Genomic DNA, 21,154 nt, shown 5'->3' with positions numbered 1-21,154 from the left:
TTTTTCGTGCTTAAAGTGAGATTAAGGCCAAAATCAATTACTGTGAGCCAGCTGGAAAACGTTCCTTTATTTGTTTGATACTAACAGTTCTTTTTGGAAGTGAAGAGTCTGACAGTCTCACATAGCGTAAGCTTCTCTTGTAAGTTATAGGAATTGTATAATTTCTTTCCATCTAGAGTTCTTTCAGAAGTGGGGGGGTCTGATGTAACTTGTAACTCCGAGGTAACTTCTTATTAAAATGCTGTTTTCATCCTTTTTTTGGTGCTGACTTACCTATAAAATCAGAGGCCGTGCACTGACGAAAAGAGTTTGTGCGTGGAGTTTTTGAAGTGCCTTGCCTGCCTTTACAATTCTTACTCCCTTTGAGAGATGACGTGTACCTTGATGTTTAAAATCCTAACATGCCTCTTAAACCCGAATATAGTTCTTAAACCCAACTGTCGCCCCTCTGCTGTCGCTGGCTGGGCCCTGGGTGCTCAGCGTCTGCCTGGGGCTCCCGCCTCAGCCTGGCCAAAGCTCCCCCGTGGGCTGCGGCCGCTCGCCCCGGCGCCGTTAGCGCCCAGCCCCGCTCCTGGTGCTGCTTCCAGCGCTACGGGACCATTTCCCAAAGGGGAAAAAAGACCCCGGGACTATTTGACATCAACGCTCGGTGAGTGACGGAGTTCTTCCGCTGCCTCAGCGGAGCCCTGCGCCTATACCTCCCCGCAGCAGCCGGGCCTCGTCTCGTTTCGTCACTTCCTGCCGGAAGTGCTGTGCGGGAAGCGGAAGTCGGTGTGTCTGCGGCCCGGCGAGACGGCGGTCCGGGCGGGAGGCGGCGGCGGCGGGGCGATGTCGGCCAGCGCCGTCTACGTGCTGGACCTGAAGGGCAAGGTGAGTCCCAGGCCGCGGCGGTGGGCGGCCGGCTGCTGCGGGGGGCTCGGCAGGGCCGAAGCGGAGGGGCCTCCCTCACCCCGGGCTGCTGAGGGGGTCGGGCGCGCTCCGGTCTGTGAGGGGCCCCGGGATGGTGGGGGTCCCCCGGCCTCGTTGGGGTGTGCGGAAGCCGCTTTCCCCTTCCCGGCGCCTCCTTGCTGCCAGCCCCAGTTTTACATGGCCCTGCGGGTCCGGGCTGTGACAGGGGAGTCGTGGCCTTCTCTTCCCAGTCACAGATGCTGAGGGAGGTGGCTGCTGATAGCAGACGTGCCAGCGGGGCCCTTGGGCATCCCGTCTGGGGTAATTAATCTCTGCCGTAATTGGAGGTAGTTTGTCTCAGAGGAGTTGTATGTTTTCCCATCTTAAAGGCATTATTAGGGTGTGTGCAGCAATAGGTGAAGAATAACTCTGGAAAATATTAACGCCTGGCTTTGCAATGAAAGATTAGGATTTGCATTCTAATCAGCAAAGTATTTTGGCATCGTGATTTGCATTTATAGTATGCATAGAGGCTAGAGTGAAGCTTAGTGACTTTTTTAAAGTTACTTAAAGAGGCCTTCCAGCTATCTTGTGCGTTGGTCTTGCATGGTAACATCATCTCATGAAAGAGAGAAAACAGAAGGATTTTGTTCTTCTCTTTATAGGTTCTCATCTGTCGGAATTACCGTGGAGATGTGGACATGTCAGAGGTGGAGCATTTTATGCCAATCCTTATGGAAAAGGAAGAAGAGGGGACGCTTTCTCCTATTCTAGCACATGGAGGAGTTCGGTTTATGTGGATTAAACATAACAACCTATATCGTATCCTTTATACTGCAGATAGCTCACATACGCTGATATGCCAAGTGCTGCTGTATTATTTTCGTTGTGTCTAAATGCGAAGCTAGAGAATGAGTGAAGTGACATAAAGAGACTCTGTTAAAGAAAGTTTTATGCTTTACGTAGTGTAATGTGCACCAGCAGCATAGGGTGCAGAAAAGTGTTTATAATAATTTTACTCTAATAAATTATTTCCTGAATGTTTATCTTCATATCTCGTTAGACCAGAGGTACTGTTAATTAATTAACTCTTAGGTTTTTTGGCCAACTCTAATTGCCTAAAGGCTTTTAAAAATGCACTTAGTAAACATTTTTTTGAATGGTGACTTTGAATGCATTCCTGAACATCCTTTATCAGTTGTTGCAACTTCTAAGAAAAATGCTTGTGTATCACTGGTGTTTTCATTTTTATATAAAGTAGTTCAGGTGAGTATGAAATTTCAGAAGTAACCTCCGTCTTCTTTTCAGTTCAGTCTAGATCTGATCTAAATAGAAGTGCATAGAGCTTTCACGTTTTTAAAGAACTCTATGGTAATAGCATTTTTACTTTATATTTGATTATTTTGTAGAACTGTCTTCCTAACCACTAATAATGGCATTGATATTTTGTAGCTGAGTAGGCAAAGGATGTGACACAATGCTGTAAGTAGTTGCACAAGAGCTGAGAACACAGAGGAGAATTGTGAACTTGATGCATGAGTAGTGGCACATCACATAGATTCTGTTTGGTTCATCTGTACCTGGCATGAAAAATATTTTCTCCAGAATAAATATTTTTCATAATAGTTAAAGTTGCTTCTAGGATTCTCTAGCTTTCTTTTAATTGAGGTGGGTTTCCCGAGGCTAATCTTCTGAACAGAATGCTGTTTGTGAATTGTGGGGTTTGGTTTGGGGCTTTTTAAAAATTATTATTTTAGATGCAAGAATACATTCTGAATGTGCTGTGCTTCCTCAGTTAATGTCCTCCTTCTTCCCCTCCCTCCTGTCGCTTTGTTTCAGGTTTTTTCTGAATATTTCAAGGAGTTGGAAGAAGAAAGCATTAGGGATAATTTTGTTATTATTTATGAGTTGTTAGATGAGCTTATGGATTTTGGTTATCCACAAACCACTGATAGTAAAATTTTACAAGAGTAAGTATCATTCTGCATCACTTACAGTGACAAACTCCTGGGAAAGTTTGGAGCATTCTTCCATACACAAACAAATGTTTTGGCTTGGTCTAGTTATCAAAAAAAATTAATTTTCATTTTGTCATGCCAATTACGTGGCTGTAAAGGTACATCACTCAGGAAGGTCACAAACTTGAAACTGGAGCTCCACGTCCACCTGCCACTGTTACGAATGCTGTTTCATGGAGATCAGAAGGGATAAAATACAGGAAAAATGAAGTGTTCCTGGATGTTATAGAGTCTGTTAACCTTTTGGTGCGTACCTTTAACTTTTAACGAGAATTGTAATAGGAAGTGTTGAAAAGGGCTTATTGAAAACCTGCAAGGGTACGATAAAAAGTCAGGCTGACTGTGGCTAGTGTACCGTGATGCTCAAAACAGTGTCGGTCATTAAGACTGAGTACCCATAAGGACATCCTGTAGACAAATAATGCTTTGCTTGGATGTATTGCTGATTTCTGATATGTCCTTTCCTCCTCTGTCTGCGCCCATCGCCTCCCTGATCTAATTCTCCTCTACTGGATTAATTTCTTGGGCGAAAGACATCCAAGAAAATTTGGGACATGGGGATGGGGTGGGAGTGTTGTTTGATGTCGCAACATATCACATCAGAGCAACCTTACCTTTCTTTTCGTTTTTGTTCAGGTCAGTGCCAACGGAAACGTATTACGGAGTGAGATAGTTGGATCCATTAAAATGCGAGTCTTTCTCTCGGGAATGCCAGAGCTACGCCTTGGTTTAAATGACAAAGTTCTCTTTGATAATACAGGCCGTGAGTATTTCGGTGATATCTCGATAATCATGAAAGATGTTATCTCAGGTCTTAGGTTTTGGGATGCTTGAGGTTCAGCTGAAAGGATTTGTTCTAAAATGATAGAAATACTCCGTTTTTCAATGTAGAAAACCACATTCGGTCTTGTGTGACAGTACCAAGCAAAGATGGAATACGATGGTAATACATGGTAACCATCTAGGCTTCCTCATCTCTCTTTTCGTTGGGACTTCTGTAGTCCTAAAAAGCTATAGCAGGCTAAAGAAAGCATTGGCTAAAAGGGAGGAATGTCAGCAGACAACTGCTTTGCTGTGTAACTGGCTGCGATGAGACTTCGGACATAATTTGTGTAGCACCTTGAAATGTGTATTTTCTGCTAGGTGGCAAAAGTAAATCAGTAGAACTGGAAGATGTAAAGTTTCACCAGTGTGTTCGTCTCTCCCGCTTTGAAAACGACAGGACAATTTCTTTCATTCCGCCTGATGGAGAGTTTGAACTGATGTCATATCGTCTTAATACCCACGTAAGTCTGGATGTTTGCATTTTTTTATATGGTAATGTTTTATATTGTAGGCGAAATTGCTAATGGCTTTCCCTTGATTTTTTTCATTTTTCTTAAAGTATGGACAGCATAGTAGTTTTCAAGTCAACTGTTAATAGCAAAGCTTTGTGCTTGCTCTTTTTGGAGGAAGTAAGGAGTTCAGAAGTAACTTGGCAATAAGGCTCTACCTCTTCAACTACTATTGAAACTGGTTCTGAAATAACCGTTCCTGTGATGATTTTTTTTTTTTTAAGCTAACTACATGATGAAATGACACTGTAGCAATTCATTGTGCTTGACAACAGCAGTATTTATGTCATTTAATTTTATGAGAGTATGCTAGCCACAGTGATAAGGACAGCTTTCCTTTCAGAAAAGGAAAAATTTAATATAGAGAAGGTCTGTAATATGAAACTATGACAGGAGACAAGAAATGAAAAGTTTAGTATTTTTTATTTTAAGGGCAGTAGTTTGAATTAGAGTTAGTTTTAGGGCTTGTCATAGTTCAGCCCCTAGTGTGTTAAATTAGCAAATATTTTGGAACACAAGTGTTTGTTATTAGGGATTAATCTGAGACATACCTTTTTAAGCCTATAACTCTTGTAACACTTGGTCACTGGTATATCAGTGCTTGCTCATTTGTATAATTCTTTTTTTAAATAAAAACACAACTTGTTTGTCATTTGGAACACCACAGACTTTCTGTTTCCTGTGGGGTTCACGTGTTGAGTGTAGCTGTATGGGGAAGCAACATTTTAATGACGGTGTCAAAGTAAAACCTACAGCTGTTAAGTGTTTTTCTCCATTAGGTAAAACCACTGATCTGGATTGAGTCTGTGATTGAAAAACATTCCCACAGCCGCATCGAGTACATGATCAAGGTCAGAAGTTCTAAAATAATAATGGCTAATTTTAGTCTTCTCTTTCATTTGTTTTCAAAGCTTGACCAGCAGTATGTGCATTTTTGTACAAGTATTTAGTATTTCTGTGGGACTTGCATCTTTTTGAACACTTCATTTATAAGTTACGATCTCTGTGTTACGGTTCAGTTTCTCAGTATGTAGATTGGGAGGGTGGAGGGGAATCGTGTCTCTCGCAGCTCTCTGAACTCACTAGCATAATGGAAATACTTAGAGGCCTGCTTTTCTGGGTTTTTTTCTTCTTTAGGCAAAAAGTCAGTTTAAGCGTAGATCAACTGCCAACAATGTGGAGATTCACATTCCAGTTCCAAACGATGCGGACTCGCCAAAGTTTAAAACCACTGTTGGAAGTGTCAAATGGGTTCCAGAGAACAGTGAAATTGTCTGGTCCATTAAATCTTTTCCAGTAAGTGTTATTTTTAGTCTTATCGCCTAATAGTGTAATTACTTAACATTAATATTTTATGACTGTTCAGACTCTGCCTAAAGCGAAGTCTAATAGTATCAGACAAGTAGTACTGGCCTCTTCCTCTTTCCCCTTGGATGAAGATTGGAACTTGCTAATAGATGTTGAAGATACTGTTGTTTATGTTTGTTTAACTGGGATAATTTCTCAGAACTAGGTTAGAGAGCAGATTTTGGAGCGAAGTCTGTGGATGGTGTAATCCCTTGGCCTAGGTTTAGCAGCAGCTGTTTTAGTTTGTCAGACTGTGCTTCTTGGGTGGTTCCATGAGCCTGAGCTCTGTCAAATGCTAACGGTGCGGTAGTACAGCTGTCTGTCACCATTTAATCAGAATGGTCAGCGGCACCCTTGTCTTTTGAGTATGAGGCTGGAAGAAAATGAGTTATGCCTCAGGCTGGTCCTCATTTGATCTGCATCTTTAAAAAAAAAAAAAGTATTTTTAAAATAAAAACAAATGCTCATTTTTAAGCCCTAGGGAAGAGCTGAAGTGAATAGCGGAGTTCAGCAATTTGACATTAAGAAAAGCACTTGTATCGTTGCAAGTTTTTTTTATTTTTTTGTTTCAAGAAAAAAAAAATCTGTCCCTTTTGGGTAGGGTGGAAAAGAATACCTGATGAGAGCTCACTTTGGACTTCCAAGTGTTGAAGCTGAAGATAAGGAAGGAAAACCTCCCATTAGTGTAAAGTTTGAGATTCCATATTTCACCACTTCAGGAATCCAGGTTAGTAGTTGAAAATAGAAATACTGATAAGTTAACATGCTAGGCTCTTAACACACAAGTTTTTATCATCTTCTTGATGATTCCTGTTCAATGTTATCCATAAAACATATTTTTGACCAAAAAAAATTTTCCTTTTTTGCTAAACGCTGCTTGGCTGACATGGGAGGCTTTATTTCTTAACATATCTTTCTTTCCAGGTTCGCTACTTAAAGATAATTGAGAAGAGCGGCTATCAGGCTCTCCCATGGGTTCGTTACATCACCCAGAACGGAGGTAAATGGAAGGCAATAAACTGTAGTCGTCTCCAACTTGCCTATTTTGTTTCTCCAGCATACACCTACAAACTGACACACACAAAGCCAGTCTGCTCATATTCTCGAGTAGTAAACTATACGGTTTAGGTACATGTTAGGTTAAGGTACGCTGCTTTTTCCAGTCACCTTTTTTGGTGTCTTAATGAAAGACCCAGTGGGATAGTCCAGTCATGCTGTTCAAGGATTTTGTAATTAAGCTGGGATTCGGTGAGATTTTTGGAATGTAAGTTTAAAAAGAAATTGTTCACACATATCATTCTGCCAGCTTTAAGAGGTATAAGACACTGTCTACTAAAAGATACTAGATTGTTAGCAAGTAAAAGTGGTGGGGTGTTTTTTGGTTTTTTGCTTTTTGTTTTTCTAATCTAACTTTTTCTGGCATGGAAGCATGACTGCCTGTGATTACCTTAATAGCTTTGGAGCTCATTATCGTGGCCATTCTAGGCAAAGATCTGGTTTTATTTTATATCACTTCATCCCAATTTGCTGATCTGCTTTACTATTTTCAGTGAGACAATTTACTAAGACTGGTTTTTTGGGTTTTTTTTCCCCCTTTACAGACTACCAGCTTCGAACACAATAAAACACCTCGCAAGCACCACAGACGACAAAACTTCAGGCCTAGAATTTGTTTGCAGAAGGTTCTGTGGTACTGAGAGCTGTGAATGTTGTTGCCAGGGGTCTTGTTTCTGCAATCTTGGATTGGCAGGAGAACGATTGGAAAATTAGTGTTTTCAATAATGTGTTTGAGCATTTGAACCATTAGTATTGATTGTGTGAATATTTATTTCATTCTTAGAACGTGCTGATCTTGCTGCTAAATGCTAATTACATTAGGAGTAGCAGTTACCTTGAGCCAGGAATACAGACTGAACCTTGAGAATGTCTTGTCAATGCCTTGTCCATTACATTCGCAAAGTTTCTAGTATTCGTATTTTAGGATCTGTAAAGACATTGGCAGCGTTGTGCTACAAATTAGGGAGACAACTGTGCAATTAAATGACTGCTGAACACTTAGTGGTATTTAGCCCAAGGTATTTATTGTTTTCTGGGCATATGGGTGCCTTAACTCATTCAAAGCTCTGTTAACTTATAAAAATTTACGGAATACGAGTTAAAACTATCTGAAGTCCAAAAATACTATTTGCTCTTTTTGCATGGTTTCAAACCAATTAATCTGACAGAACAACTTCAAGTGAAGGGTTTGGAAACAAAAATATGGGTTTGTTAAAGACTAAGTTAACTGAGAACAAGAGATCTCAGAAGTCAATGTCTATGGGAACGTCTCTGTGGAAACACGATGATTGCTAGTTCGAGTTAGTCGAAATGCAGACTGAAGAGTTTCGACCCTGTGATACCCTTAGGGCATGGAAACCCTATGCCAATTGACTAGTATTTGCCTTTTTTAAATTTCTGTTCATAAAACAAGTTCAAAACTGTAATATGTAGACATAAGACCTTAGATTAATTAAAAAAAAAAAAAAAAAAGACCAAACCAATTTTGGAGGCAATGAAATTTGGTAGGAAGATTGGGGTTTTATTATTATTTTTCCAGATAATAGTAATATACTACAACCTCTTCCTGAAAACTGATTGCTGTTTATGAAGAGGCCAATAAAAATACAGTTGCCATCTTTCTTCCAGCTTGCCTTTCTATTAATTTAGGGCAAATATTTCCCTTTTTTGCTATAGTTGGCTAGAATTGTTTAACTTTATTTGCCCTAAGGGAGATGCTTTCTTTCTCAGTCTTTTCCATTTGTAAACGACTATTATTATAACTTCCTGGCAGAATGGTAACAGTTCAGAATATTACACTTAAAGGTATTATTTCTTTTTACATGCCATTTCATTTTTTTCTGAGAAGCTAAGATTGGCATGGGTGTACATAGTTATTTTGATTTTTCAGAAAAATTTTGATGGTTATCAGTATTTTCTTTAAACAATTTTTTAGAATGTTTTGGTTTGAATTTAGTACTCCTGACAGATGCTAAACTTAAACCATCAAAATCTAAATATATGTCTGCAAACGTGATGTGATACACTGTGCGCAAGATTCTCCACACCACTCTGTTGACAGTCCTTGACTCTCCCACAAGATTGAGAAGATGTTTCAGTCATTGTCCCCACTAAATCCTTGTAGATTATATATAGAGATATATCTGTGTATACAGTATATACTATTAGCAAAAAACTAAATTCCCTTGAGATGCAGCTGCTGTAACGTGCAGGAAGATCTGCCTCAGAAAGGACCGATCTCTGAAGGTATCTAGGCAATAACCAGACAGCTGGTTAGGCAGCGATAGGTGTGGACATGTATATTCTGGAGTAAGGTTACTGTATTTGTCACCCAACAAGCTTGATGTTGAAACAAATTAAATCATCTTGTTCGAGATTCTGCTTCCACTACTCATTTTCATTTGAACAATTAAGCTTATGACTGGACTAAACATTTTTATATTAAAACTGTAACTGGTTGACAAATCACTTTCTGATGACTCTGTTCTTCAAAGTGTTCGCTTTAATTATTTGCCTGTAAAATGTGACTTTTAATAGCTTCATTTGTTTTCCTGTTGAAGGTTGTATCTTGCAGACCAGAACAGTGTTTTCTCATATTTTGTCGCAATTGATGATGGGGCAGCAGCCATGCTTGTCCAGGAAGTAATAAAGGGCAAGAAGTCCTCTTTGAATCAGTTGCACTTCACTTGCTCTTTTTTCGGTTTGGTCTACAGCGAGTTGTAGCCTCTGACCTTGGAGTATCCTTAACTGTTCTAATATGAGGCCTGGATAAGTGGAACTGAACTTCATACAAGCTGAAGGTATTCATATTCCTGATTTGTTTACCAAATACTGACAAAGTCTTTGCTTTTCTGGTGTTGCCTGCAAAATTCGCCCACGCACCGTAAAATTAGTGCTCATTAGCACCCTCTATTTCAGAAAGCAAAAAAAAGCCCACCGCTTCATTCATTGTCAAAATGCGGGGTCCCTGCGTACTTACACAGGCATAAAGGCAGAAACAAAGAGGTGTGATATTATTCTAGCACTAGCTCTTGTTCAGGGAGTAACTTTTTTTTTATAAGTTTTGTTCTTAGAGCTACTGCTAAGTCTTTCTTGTCTTGGTGGCTTCTGTTCTCTGCCTAATGTGGAAAAATGTAAATTTGATGGTCTGCCACTATGTAACAGGTAAATGCCCAATATAAAATACCTTTAAAAGACAATTTGCATAATTCAAATAAGCAGTAAAGTGTCTCATCTGTGTTTTCAGCTCGCTGTGGTTTCATAGCTGTGTTACCTGGAATTTGGAACTTTAAAAGACTCGACTTCTTAAGTGGCTCTGAAAACACGTCTGTTCCTAATACTAAGCCAGCAATGTTTAAATGTTTTCCGCAGTCTTGTTTCTGTAATAAGCTGGGAAGCAGGCTCTTTTTTTCTCAGCAAGCTTACGTGTGTTTCCCCGGCTCTATCCTTAACACAAACTGCTGGCTCAGAACATTTCAGCAGCAGGAAGCATTCCCCCTCTCCCTCCCCAGGCGTGCAAGACTGTAATCTCATCTATGCCTTATTTAATTGCTAACTGATAGATAGCTGTTCCTCAAGGTGCGTCAGCGGCACTCCCCCATTGGAGTAAATAGGTAGTTTTACTTCCTGTAGTGGTGCGTATGTGTATCTGATATCTTGGCTTTCTTAGAATGAAAGATTGCAACAAACTACTAGGTGGTTTTTTTTTCCTCCCCCCCATGGCCAGTTCTGCCAGTAGATGGCATTCTGAGCATGCCGAGCGCTCCCATTAATTATCAGAAAGAGTTGCACGCTCAAACAGTATGTACAAAATGTGTCTTTGCATTTGGAAGGTATTATTTTTAGTTCCTCTGAGTTTATTAAAAACCCAAAAACTGTACAATTTTTTTTTTTTTGCCTTACGCAGTATGATTTTTTGGAGTTCAGTAACTTCTCAATTGAGTTTGACAGTTCTCTCTTAACGTTCTTCTTTCTGTTACTCACGTGGCTGATACTGGCAATACTGCGAAACAGAGTAGAGGGCATCAGCGCGAAGGGAAGGGATGAGCCACTCTGCAGGGCCACAGAAGCAGCTACTCGGAGTTGTACGTTGGTGGTGGTGGGCATTGCTGGGTCACAAGTTAAGACTCAGCTGGAGTCTGGAAGCTCCTGTTCGATACAACATATGAGAGAGCGCATCTTCTCCCCCCCTCCCCGCCTTAGTTACCTCTAGAGAAAACTGGTTTTATCTTGATAAAAGAAGCCAGAACCTACCTCCCATCAAGTAAAATGGGTGCTTTGGAAAGCTTCATTCCACCTCTGTCTTCCAGCTGGGGAGATTCTCTCGTTGGTTTTCTTTTACGTGTTTCTACTCTTCCTTCCTTATTGCTATCCCTTTATGCCTGTATACTGTTTGGACTGCTTATATTTGCTTCTCAACGCTCATCTGAGCTGGCTTTGTCTATAAAACATTCTTACACATAGAGACAGTAAGACTTTATCCATAGTGGGTTTGTCTCGGGTTAAGAGATTGCACCTGTTTATTTCTGAATTTATATTCTGTGACAAGAAATGGGCTAACCCTTGGCACCTCTATCTTTATCTTGTGCCAAATGCAGTATGTTGCAATTCGTTCAGCGCTTTTTTTTTTTTTCCCCTCTGTGGTTGACACCCACTGCTGTTTGTAATTTCAGCAGCCCTGGCACCGTGAGGGTTGATGGCCTTGCAGAAAATAGCGTGAGAGAGCAAAGTTAAGGGACAGTCTGAATAATCTTAATTGCTGTGGTAATTAATTATACAGCAATGTCATTTATGCTACAGGAGAAGTTGTACTGAAATCACAAACGATCGTAAACCTTTTTTTCCACTGAATTTTGTGCAATCTGGAGTGTTCTACAAGTCATGCCCTCCCTACGCACAGATAAAACTTGTTTCTCTTGTAGTTACGGCACGTTGCCTTGACTCAGCGTTTGTGAAAGCACAGTTAGTCACATCTCTCGCTGTAGTCAGATGCAAGAGGTTCCCTTTTGTAGTTATTTCACTTTGTCATTAGCGCGTTAGTTACAGACTTTGGGTCCTTTTGTATTTCTTCCCTTCCCGGGGCTGGTGAACTGCGCTGTAACTTTGATCTCTTTGGCTTTGGCAGCGCAGGGTCTGTGTGCGGATCACGGCCAGGTCCGGGCTCTTCGTGACGCAACCATTGCTCTGGGCAGCGGTGTGTCCGGCTCTGTTCCTTGCGTGCCAGTTCCTAAACAGAAACACGTAATGTGTTTTTAAAGATAGGAGTTGTAGCTAAACTCGGTTCTGCGTTTGTTCTCCTGAACATGAAGGATTCTTGTTTTATTAGGATGTGTTCTGGGCTAAGTTCCCAGGAACTTGGTGCGAGCAGCCATCTGAAATTGAGATCGTCAATAGCCCTGCAAAATCAATGGCATCGCACAGGAAGATTAAAGCCGCTTTTCCCGCTTCAGCTGTTCTGCCGCTCTGTGGTTGCTGGTAGACTGGTTGAACCAGAGGATTTGGATAATTTTGAGTTTAATATCAGAAATTATGCCCAGCTTAACCTTATGACCTCTCTCTCCTTCCTCTTCTCCTTCCCCTTCAAGCTGCTCGCGTCTCTTTGTGCTCATTCTGGTCTTGTCGACTACCCTGGCAGTTGCAGCATTGCACTGATGCAACTTCGTTGTGCTGTAGGTGGAATTACTCTGGGTTATTCTCAAAAAATTACGGACTTGAACCTGGAGCCCCCACGTTCATTTGCAGGCCGATGGTCAAATAAATAAGCAGAAACAGGCCTGAATCAAATGATCAGCAACGTGAAGAACAAGACGCTCCCAAAGTCAGCGTGCTGGGCTACGGCCCGTTCTGGAGAAAGTTTTGTAGGCTTAGTTCAAATCTTGGCTGTGGATTTGTACCTTGGATCAAAGTTTTGTTGCAGGCCCTTCTCCAATATAAAGCAAAGAAACGTAAAACAACAAATATCTAGTGAAATCCAAACACAATCTGCTCTATGTTATGCTACAAAAATGAATGAACTCTGCCTCCCACCCTCTCCCACTGTGACTTGCTGTGAATAAGCACTGCTCAAAGGAAACTATCGCAAGAAGTTCTGCCTCTTTCCAGCAGGAATAACAATTGAGCAAGGAAAAACGCTGACTAGTTTTATCTCTGCTCTTCCAGTTGGGCAGGTATAGGTGACGAGCAGATGGGGTGTTTTAAGCAGCATGGAAAGGACTCACCCTTAGCACAGAACTAAAGCCCAGATATTCAATTACAAGGCTTTAAAAATGTCCTTCCTAAGGAGCATCCTATACCTGATTTGAGACTTTCTTAGACCATCTGCAGCAGCATGGTGGTTGCACCACGGATTTTGAAGGATAGAAGAATATCTAGGGAAATCAGGCAGACTAGGCTAAATCCATAAATCTGTTATTTTTGAATCTTCAGGCCACGGGGTTACGAGTCATTGATGTACCCGTTAGATCACAAGGAAGGCTCCGCAGAGTGACTCCTTAGCAGCAGGCTCTGGATTGCACTGTTGGGAAATCGGGTGTCGAGCCTATGCTCCAAGTCAGAGAGAGGACGAATCTCACTCTGGGTTTTTCCACTTGGTTAAAGAGCTTGTAGAAGCTGCTGGTTCCTGCCCACGTTCTGGTGAGCGTAAGCGTGCTCCTGCACCAGCAGGGAATGAGGGCTTTGGGAATCCCACAAAGTCCAGGAGGGAGCAGAGGTACCGGGTTTCTTGTCGTATCAAGATTTAAGAGGTTTTACCACAAGGGCTTTGTGAGCGGGCTGGCAAATACCAGTTGGGTGTCGGGTGGGAGATCTCGGCTGTGCATTAGAAATAGACAGTTAAGAGGTAATACAATACCCAAATCCAGCTGCGGTTTTGTATTTTCAAGAAGTTCTTTCTTAAAGCTCCTGGAGTGCTGCGTTGAAGGCTGTGTACTGGTGACTGCTGCGGTCTGGCCAAGGAGATGGGACAAAGCTACAAAGACAGGAAGAGTTTGAAGAGACCTCAGTGTAAAAGTTGGAGAAAAAGCTTGGGGGAAAGGATACGAACGAGTTCTGTTTAGAAGTGCCAACGTTACAAACAAATGAAATCTGCTTTCATCTTCAAACATAAAAAACTAGTCTATAAGTTGAAAAGGAATGTGTTTAAAATTGACAAAAGAAAATATTACAGTGTAAAATTCCACCTTTTCACTCTATTTGTTTAGAAAAGGACTTATCAGTCAAGCACTGCCCCAGGCCAGAGGTAGGAGCCCTTCGCTAATAGAGCTGAGCTCTCATCTATGTTCCAGCCACCTCTAATTGCTCCCTGGCCCATAGCGAGCACATGGCTGCAGAACGAGTGTTTATTTTCTTTCTTGCTTATTTATTAAAACAAAAGCACAAGACAGAGCGCTTCTACGTGCTGTGAACTCTACAATTGTTAAAGTTTCCGAGAGGTCACAAGGGTCCCAGATAACATTAGCAGCTAAGTGCTATGTTGTCCTTTTGTGTTATCAACAGGAAACATCTTTACCAGCACAGGAACTACAGCTTTGTAATTGGCCTGGTGCAAGAACATGACAGTATTTTCTCATCCTATCAGGACTCGGATATTTTGGGAGCTGGTATATAAAGCTCACAGCACACAGTGTCTTTTGGACATTAGGAACAGGTTCATGTCAGAAATCAGTGTGCTTTGCTATTTTAGTAGTTGCTATAGTTGCAGCATGAATGGTTTTTCTTGCCCTGCACGGTTCAGGGTGGTATTTCGTTACAGTTCATATGTATATTTTTATTATTTGAGTGCAGATGGACATATTTAAAGTAATTAACATGGTGATATAAGTCTTGTAAAGAAGCCTTTAGCAAATAAACAACGAATCCATAAATCATACCAATGCAGGCCTTGTTTAGCTTTCATTAAATACTCGCAGACTTCTATGGTGCAGGATTGAGCTCTATCCAAGCAAATTTCAGATTCACTAGATGATAAAATGTTATATTTGGGCTCTGAAATAAGAAGCGTTCCGTGCGCTGAATGATCTATGCGTTGAAAGGAACAGCCCTTCTGCCTCATGCAGTTAATGGCAAAAAAGTCCAGTAACATCTATAACTAGTATTAGATCAGAGCAAATAGCATTTAAATGGAGCTGTAAAGAGCTGAGCTGGAAGGGCGCCAATATTGCAATTAATATTCTGTACAGAATTACACCACTCGCTGATTATAGCAAACCTCATTCGGACCATTTGATAAAGCTGGAGTGGTTTTTTCCATAGCTGCCGTCGCTGTTTTGATCCAAAGTAACTGTAACTACCGAGAAGGAAAAATGACAACAAAACCCCAGCATGATGATAGCCCAAAATTTGTCCTAAAAAGTGCATAATGAGAAATTCTAATAACTGGGGGTTCATTTTAATCCTTCAGAATAAAAAGCGCTACACAACCTTTACTGCACTAATCCATGGCTGCTTTCATAGAGTTCCCAAATCAGATTTTCTAACTTCCAGTCTTATTACAATTTTTCTTAAACTTCCCTTGACTTCAGAAATCAATGTTATTTCTATAGAGCAAATTCTTTGGTAGGGATGGGCGAAGGGATCATTTTGTTATCGATAAAACTGACTTCTACCATGAGGAAAGTCAGGATTTTGTTTTCCGTTTTATTCTGTAACACCAAAAAAAAACCCCAAACCCTCAGCAGTTTGCAGGCTCATTTCACCACTTGGTTGGTCACACAGGCTTCGTTTGGCACCCAGCGGCATCCCTCACCGATGCCGGTCCGTGCTGCGCCTGCCCGGGCAGTGCTGTCCCAAAACGTCCTGACGTCTCCGGGCAAAGCCAGAGCCATGCTGCGAGAGCCAGGGAGCTGCAGCGCTCGAATGGCTCTGGATTGCTGTGCAAAATTATGTCCCCAAACTTATCTCCGTGTATTGTGTCAAATACCAAAAATATCATGGGCCGATGACAACAGGAGTTATTTCTGAGGGACTGACACAGTGCATAGATGGGGCATGGTAAGAGCTTTTTTTTCTCCCTCTTGCTCACTCTTGCAACATGGTGGTGGAGGTGGCGGGAAAAGAGGGAACATTTTGGTCTTCCTGACTTAAGCGTTTGAGTAACCGAGCTCTCCGAGGCAGCAGCGTTGAAGCAGCTTTCTTTTTTCCAAGCAGTGTTTTGTGACAGTATAACCAGAGGGGTTTAGATTAATGAAGTGAAATTTTTTTGTAGCAAACATAAGATTTTTTTTTTTTTTTAATTGGGGTAGGAACATGAATTCAGCAGAGAAAAGAAACAGCAGCTGCAATGGCTGGAAGTTAAAGCTAAGCAAAGTCAAGTTAGAAAAGAAGTGTTTGCTTCCAGCAGAGTGCGTGTGTGTTAGTGTACGTGTATTTGCTGCTGGAAGAACTGAAGCAGGGGAGAGCTGAGAGGTCCTTGCGTGAAGATGGGGTATCTCCTCCAAAAGATGCACCTTCTCCAAAAGCTGCAGTCCCAGAGCTGCTGCTGCTGCAGCGGCTCACGTCCGTGGGCATGGAGTGGGCTCTGTGCTGTGCATTATGTTAAAGGTGATGCTATAAAGGACCATAGCGGTCCCTCGCCTCCAAAACCTCAGAGTAATCCTTCCTAGAGGTTTTTTCCCCTGCTGAGCTCATCAAAGCTCCTGGCCTCGCAACAAGCCGCACACCTCCACACTCAGTTTGAATTTCCTGCAGGTGCCATGGGACGTCCCCAGCTGAGAGCGGGGCACCACGCGCTGAGTCAACGCGCGGTGCAGAGGGAGGCTGGTGCCTGGGTGCCTCCGTGGGCAGCCCGCGGCAGGATTACGTCTGCTCTCGGAGAACTTCTCACCCACGTTTCCTGCACGAATCCCGGGTGAGAGTGGCGGTCGTGCGAGGGCACGGGGGAAGCCAGCGGCGTGGGAAGGCATGACGGCGCATGGTAAGTCCCACCCTGCCTTGTTGGGCAGCTGGTACCAAAAACGTTCCGTTCCCTGCCCTCCATCCACATACACAGCCCATTGCTGGAAACACTGCCTCTTTTTTGGACTGAGTACCAGGTATTTTCCCCTTTCCCCCCCTCCAGGACATTGGTTACCCTATCCTTTGCCATATGGGTTAGAAGCTGTTGGCTTCGTGCTTGCGTGGGGGATGCTGGCCTCACGCCTCCTGGCTTCTCACCATCTCCTCTCCCCATACCCACAGAGTGAGAGAGAATATAAATGTTACAGCTGCTTTTCCCTGCATCCATAGTGCATTTCTGAAGGGAGGCTCTCAGCGTCCCTTTTTATGGTCCAACTTTTAATCGTGCCCCATGCTGGATCCCATCATCAGCCACAGCCTTCAGTTCAGAGCCATTAAAAAGCTCCGTAAGCAGAGGAAAGGTTTCGAGACCATATCGCGGATACAGGGCCATCGCAGGGCACCGGAGGAATTAGCAGGTGTCAGTCACAACAAATTTCCTCCAAGATCTTATTCCTGGCGGTGTCAGCGCTGCTCTCCAAGGCTGCCCAGGTGCTGCAGAAGGGGTTATTTGCACAGCAGGGCACTGCGCTGAGCCCGTGTCCTATAAAGCAGAGCTTAAAGGACTTGGGATAAACCTGCTGGAGCTGGGGGAACAGGGCATGAGCGAGCTGTGCTGAGCAAACATTCACATTTTGGTGGAGCCTGACAAAAGTGGTTGCTGTTAACTGGAGTTACCAGTGCGGTGTCAGTGCTTTCTACGAAGGAAACGCGAGTACGGCTGCACTTTGCTCACGAGAAGGGTGAGGCATCCTACTTAGATTTAGCAAACCAAGCCTTCTGCAGGGCTTTGAGAGGCTGCAAAGCACAAAGTTGGTAGCACCCTCAGGGTGGGGAGGTGTCTAGGGCTGCAATTCTTCACCTCTTTTTTTTTGGGGGGGTGGCTCCGTCACTGCTTTTGTCTTGGTCTACAACAGGGGAAGGACAGTTGTAGCTAATTCCCATGGGCCTGCAGAGCATCAATGAAATAAATTTGAAAAGCTCCTTAGAGAAAGGCAGAGCATTATTGCTATCAGTGTGGCTGAAAGTGAAAAGGCTGAAGAAGCCTTTGGCCCACATAGGGAGGAGACCATCTTCTTGTTTTTCTGATACTCTTGAAAAGAAACAAACAGCTGCTTTTCATTTTCTGTGTTAGCCAGCACCCTGGCTTCGGCAGGGCTGAGCGATGGGGCTGCTGTCGCAGCCATCACGATGCTGCACGAGGCTGAGCCGAGCCCGTGGCGGGGGCTATCATCGGTGGCACCGCTCAGGAAGAGCAGCGAGCCAAAAGCACCCAGGAGCAGGGAGAGGGGCTGGGGCACAGTGGTGGGAAAATGTCCTGCATATTAATTTTTATTTAAAAAAAAAACAACAACCCACAAATCCAGCTTGTTTTAAAGCTGGATTGCCTTTTTAGCCATCATTAGAATGAAAGCAATCGGGCACCTATTAATTCCCATTCCCACACTGGGGCGTTGAACCTCTATTTGCACTAACAAAGAGCCAACGCTGAGCACGGTGCAAAGGATAAACAAACCTTTTGTATAATTCTGTAGAAAAATACACTCTTACAGTCTTCTGTAAAAATACCTTTGGGCAAAACAGATTATTTTGACTTTGGACAACATCATTCACGAAACACTACGCCACAAGTTTGGTCTGAAGGAAACCACACACGATTTGACTCTTTTTATCTTGTATCAGCGGCGGAGAGCTCGGTGCGGTTACAGTTCTCCTCATTTCTGAGAAGAGAGGATCATATTTAATCATTGTGTCAGTTGGCACAAACACCGTGTTTGTAGTGAAATGCTAAAAAACAGCACATTTATCTTTCCCTTGATCAAGATTCGTACGATAGAAGCTCTTAACGTTAAAACTCATCAGTAATGAAACATTTGAAGGGCTCAGCTACCCAGCTTGTTTACTGTAACTTATTTTAAAGAATGGTCTGACCTCTCCTGCCTAATATAACAAATACAATATCAGTAATCTCCACCCAAGGGCATTCGTTCCTTGGCAGACTTCGCTTTGGCTCTAAGATATTATTCCTGGAGGTTTTTTTTTGGGGGGGGGGGATGACAACAACTAACTTGCTCACTGAGCAGCACATTTCAAAATCCAAAGTGCCTATAGGGATTGCCTCAAAGCACGTCCTTACCAGCTGCACAAGCGGAGAAGCCAAGAGTCATTTGGAGGGAGAGAGAGATTTTGAAGCCCCGGGGAGAGCACTGTGATTCCCCATCTGACCCACACCAGAAGGGCCAGAGAATTTCACCCGCCGTTTCCTGCAGCGAGCCCGTCACGCCGGCTCGGAGCACTGCAAATCTCAGAGATACACTATTGCACACGGCGATATTACATCACCCGCTACTTCAACGGCCCTAGTATTGACCTACCCTGATTCACATTATTGTATTGGCACTGGCATGTGCTGTGGTACTGAGAAGTCTCAAGCACAGGAAAGCCTCCCCTGCGCCACAAAGTGAACAAGCACCAAAGAGAAAAGTCAGTCCTTGCCCTAAAGAGCTCACTTACCACTCACTTTTAAATCTAACTGGGTTTTAATCTCTGTTGTAGGGCCAGCGTCTGTACAATACGCACCTTGCGCAGAAGTGCCAGTGATGGCAAAGGCTGAGAGCTCAAGGAGACAGGCAAGGCCATTGGTGAGATGTAATGAGTTTTGTTTGCGCTCAGACTGCAGTTTCAAAGACGCCAATAAGTTTGAAGAATTGCTTTTCTGCAGAAAAGGCTGTTTGAGCTCTCAGAAAACCAACAGGAGGAGGCGACGCCAGGGTCTCGCTGCCTGGCACCCAAGCACTGCAGGGACAGGGGCTGTCGTGTCCTTCTCCAGCAGCGTCTCCCCCAGCCACAGCAGCACCCTCGAAATCAGCTCCAAAGGAAAAAAAGGAGCATTGCTAATAGTCACTTTGATTTACGCTGTGTCAGCTCAGCCGCTGCATCAGGTGCTGTACAGCAGCTCATGGTTCGTGGGACCATTGCTTTCGTAGAGGTTTGAGTTTCGGTGGTTTCTAACGACTTGTTCAGTTGATATGAAATTGTGGAGGAGTTGAAAACTCAGCTGTGCTCTTGGCAAAACCCAAGCCAAACAGCCAAATGAAAAGCCAATACACAAGGCAGCGCTCAGCCGGCACTGTGTCCCTGAAACTACTCGTTACGCTCCCGAAGCTGCCTGTTTTCCTCCTGCCGCCAATATCCCATTGCTGCCCCAGTGCCAGGTGACTCCTTGAAGGCGTACGGTCACGTTCTGCAGGATCATCCATTTGCAGAAGCATCTGGGATGAAAAATCGAGCTGCTCCCCTGCTGCCACAAGCCCAGTTGCTTAGGAAGCGCTGCCACACGGCCAAAGGCACAGAGTCAGCACTGCATCCCGTAGCAACCCTCCCCACACCACAGCTGATCTAACAGCATCATAGGAGGGATGGGGTTGGCTTACAAGCAAAAAAACCCCAATCAAACAAAACCATCCAGATGAACTCACGATAGGACAGCTGGTGAGATCTGTAGCAGTGGGGTGACCCTGCGAGCGGTTGCCTTGCGCTTTGTTCTCCCACATTTTAAGGCTGGAGCCTTGGATGGGCTTTCTTGGGAGGTTTAACTGGGGCATGCTTGTTTTGTGCCATTTGTTGCTAAGCTAGTGATGGTTTCTGTTGTATTTATGCATACGTGGTATGCATTTATGCATACACGGTATGTATTTATACATACAACAAGGGGGTTTGGGTTTTTTTTTTCCCCCCAAAATATATTGAAACATTTAATTGCAAAAACCTGTGCTATGGCTAAATAGCTTCTTTTTGCACAGATGTCTCCGTCTATGGAGTCAAGAGCCCTTTGCCTATTGTTACCTTCCTCCAATGCACCTCTCAGATAAAATGCTTGGGTTTATATATATGTTTGTGTGTATGTGTGCATGTAAATATAGGTTATATATAGATGTTTTATATATGTTATATATATATAAAAATATATATAATTTAATCAGAATGCAATGACTTAACTATGCGTGCTGTAAAAATGAAGTACCAATAAAAGATGAGTTATGATGTTACAAATCTCTATCAGTCAGGAAACTGGACCTTTGCTAATATTAACAGTTGCAGCACCTCATACTTACTGCCCATGACAGTATTTTATAGAAAAGCAGAAATCACTGAGTGGAAAAAAAAAATCCCAACCTGAGGCCAGCACGGGCAGCTTTTTCACTCGCTGCTCTCAAGGAGGGAAACAACTTTCATTTACTTGGTGGCTGCGAGGGAGCAGGTGTGCAGCGAGCGGCTGACCGAGCCGGAGCTGAGTTTCACGGCTTGACTTTCAGGGAAGCGGGAGCAGAGATGTGCACGTAGCTCAATTTCACTGGCTGGATGGCATTTTATTGTAACCTGGAAGCTTGTCTCTCTCTGGAGGCTTTCCCCTCTCCTGTCTCGGTGCGTCTCAGAAGAAGGGAATTGAATGTCCCGTTAGAGTAAATGGAGAGCTAATGCTCATACGGTTGATTTTATACTTCGATACTATGTTGATTG

The 21,154-nt window shown here is 43.1% G+C and overlaps 1 protein-coding gene across 2 annotated transcripts; it reads left to right on the top strand.

The window, feature by feature from the left end:
• Positions 1 to 795: 795 nt before the first annotated feature.
• On the top strand, positions 796 to 8,099 carry AP1M1 (adaptor related protein complex 1 subunit mu 1). 2 transcript variants are annotated; one of them, XM_050910616.1, is made up of 12 exons: positions 796 to 870; positions 1,554 to 1,710; positions 2,087 to 2,154; positions 2,728 to 2,858; positions 3,005 to 3,152; positions 3,543 to 3,669; positions 4,050 to 4,192; positions 5,020 to 5,091; positions 5,378 to 5,536; positions 6,189 to 6,314; positions 6,512 to 6,587; positions 7,189 to 8,099. In XM_050910616.1, the coding sequence occupies exons 1-12, from the start codon at positions 829 to 831 to the stop codon at positions 7,209 to 7,211; spliced, it is 1,272 nt and encodes a 423-aa protein (XP_050766573.1). In that variant the 5' UTR covers positions 796 to 828; the 3' UTR covers positions 7,212 to 8,099. The 2 variants fall into 2 exon arrangements, with proteins under 2 accessions (XP_050766573.1, XP_050766574.1); XM_050910617.1 differs by having other exon boundaries at positions 3,543 to 3,681.
• The last annotated feature ends 13,055 nt before the right edge of the window (positions 8,100 to 21,154 follow it).

This window comes from Gymnogyps californianus, chromosome 24 (assembly GCF_018139145.2).
Source record: "Gymnogyps californianus isolate 813 chromosome 24, ASM1813914v2, whole genome shotgun sequence".
Lineage (NCBI taxonomy): Eukaryota > Metazoa > Chordata > Aves > Accipitriformes > Cathartidae > Gymnogyps > Gymnogyps californianus.
The sequence above is the reverse complement of the archived record's forward strand: the minus strand, read 5'-3'. Positions and strand labels throughout refer to the sequence as shown.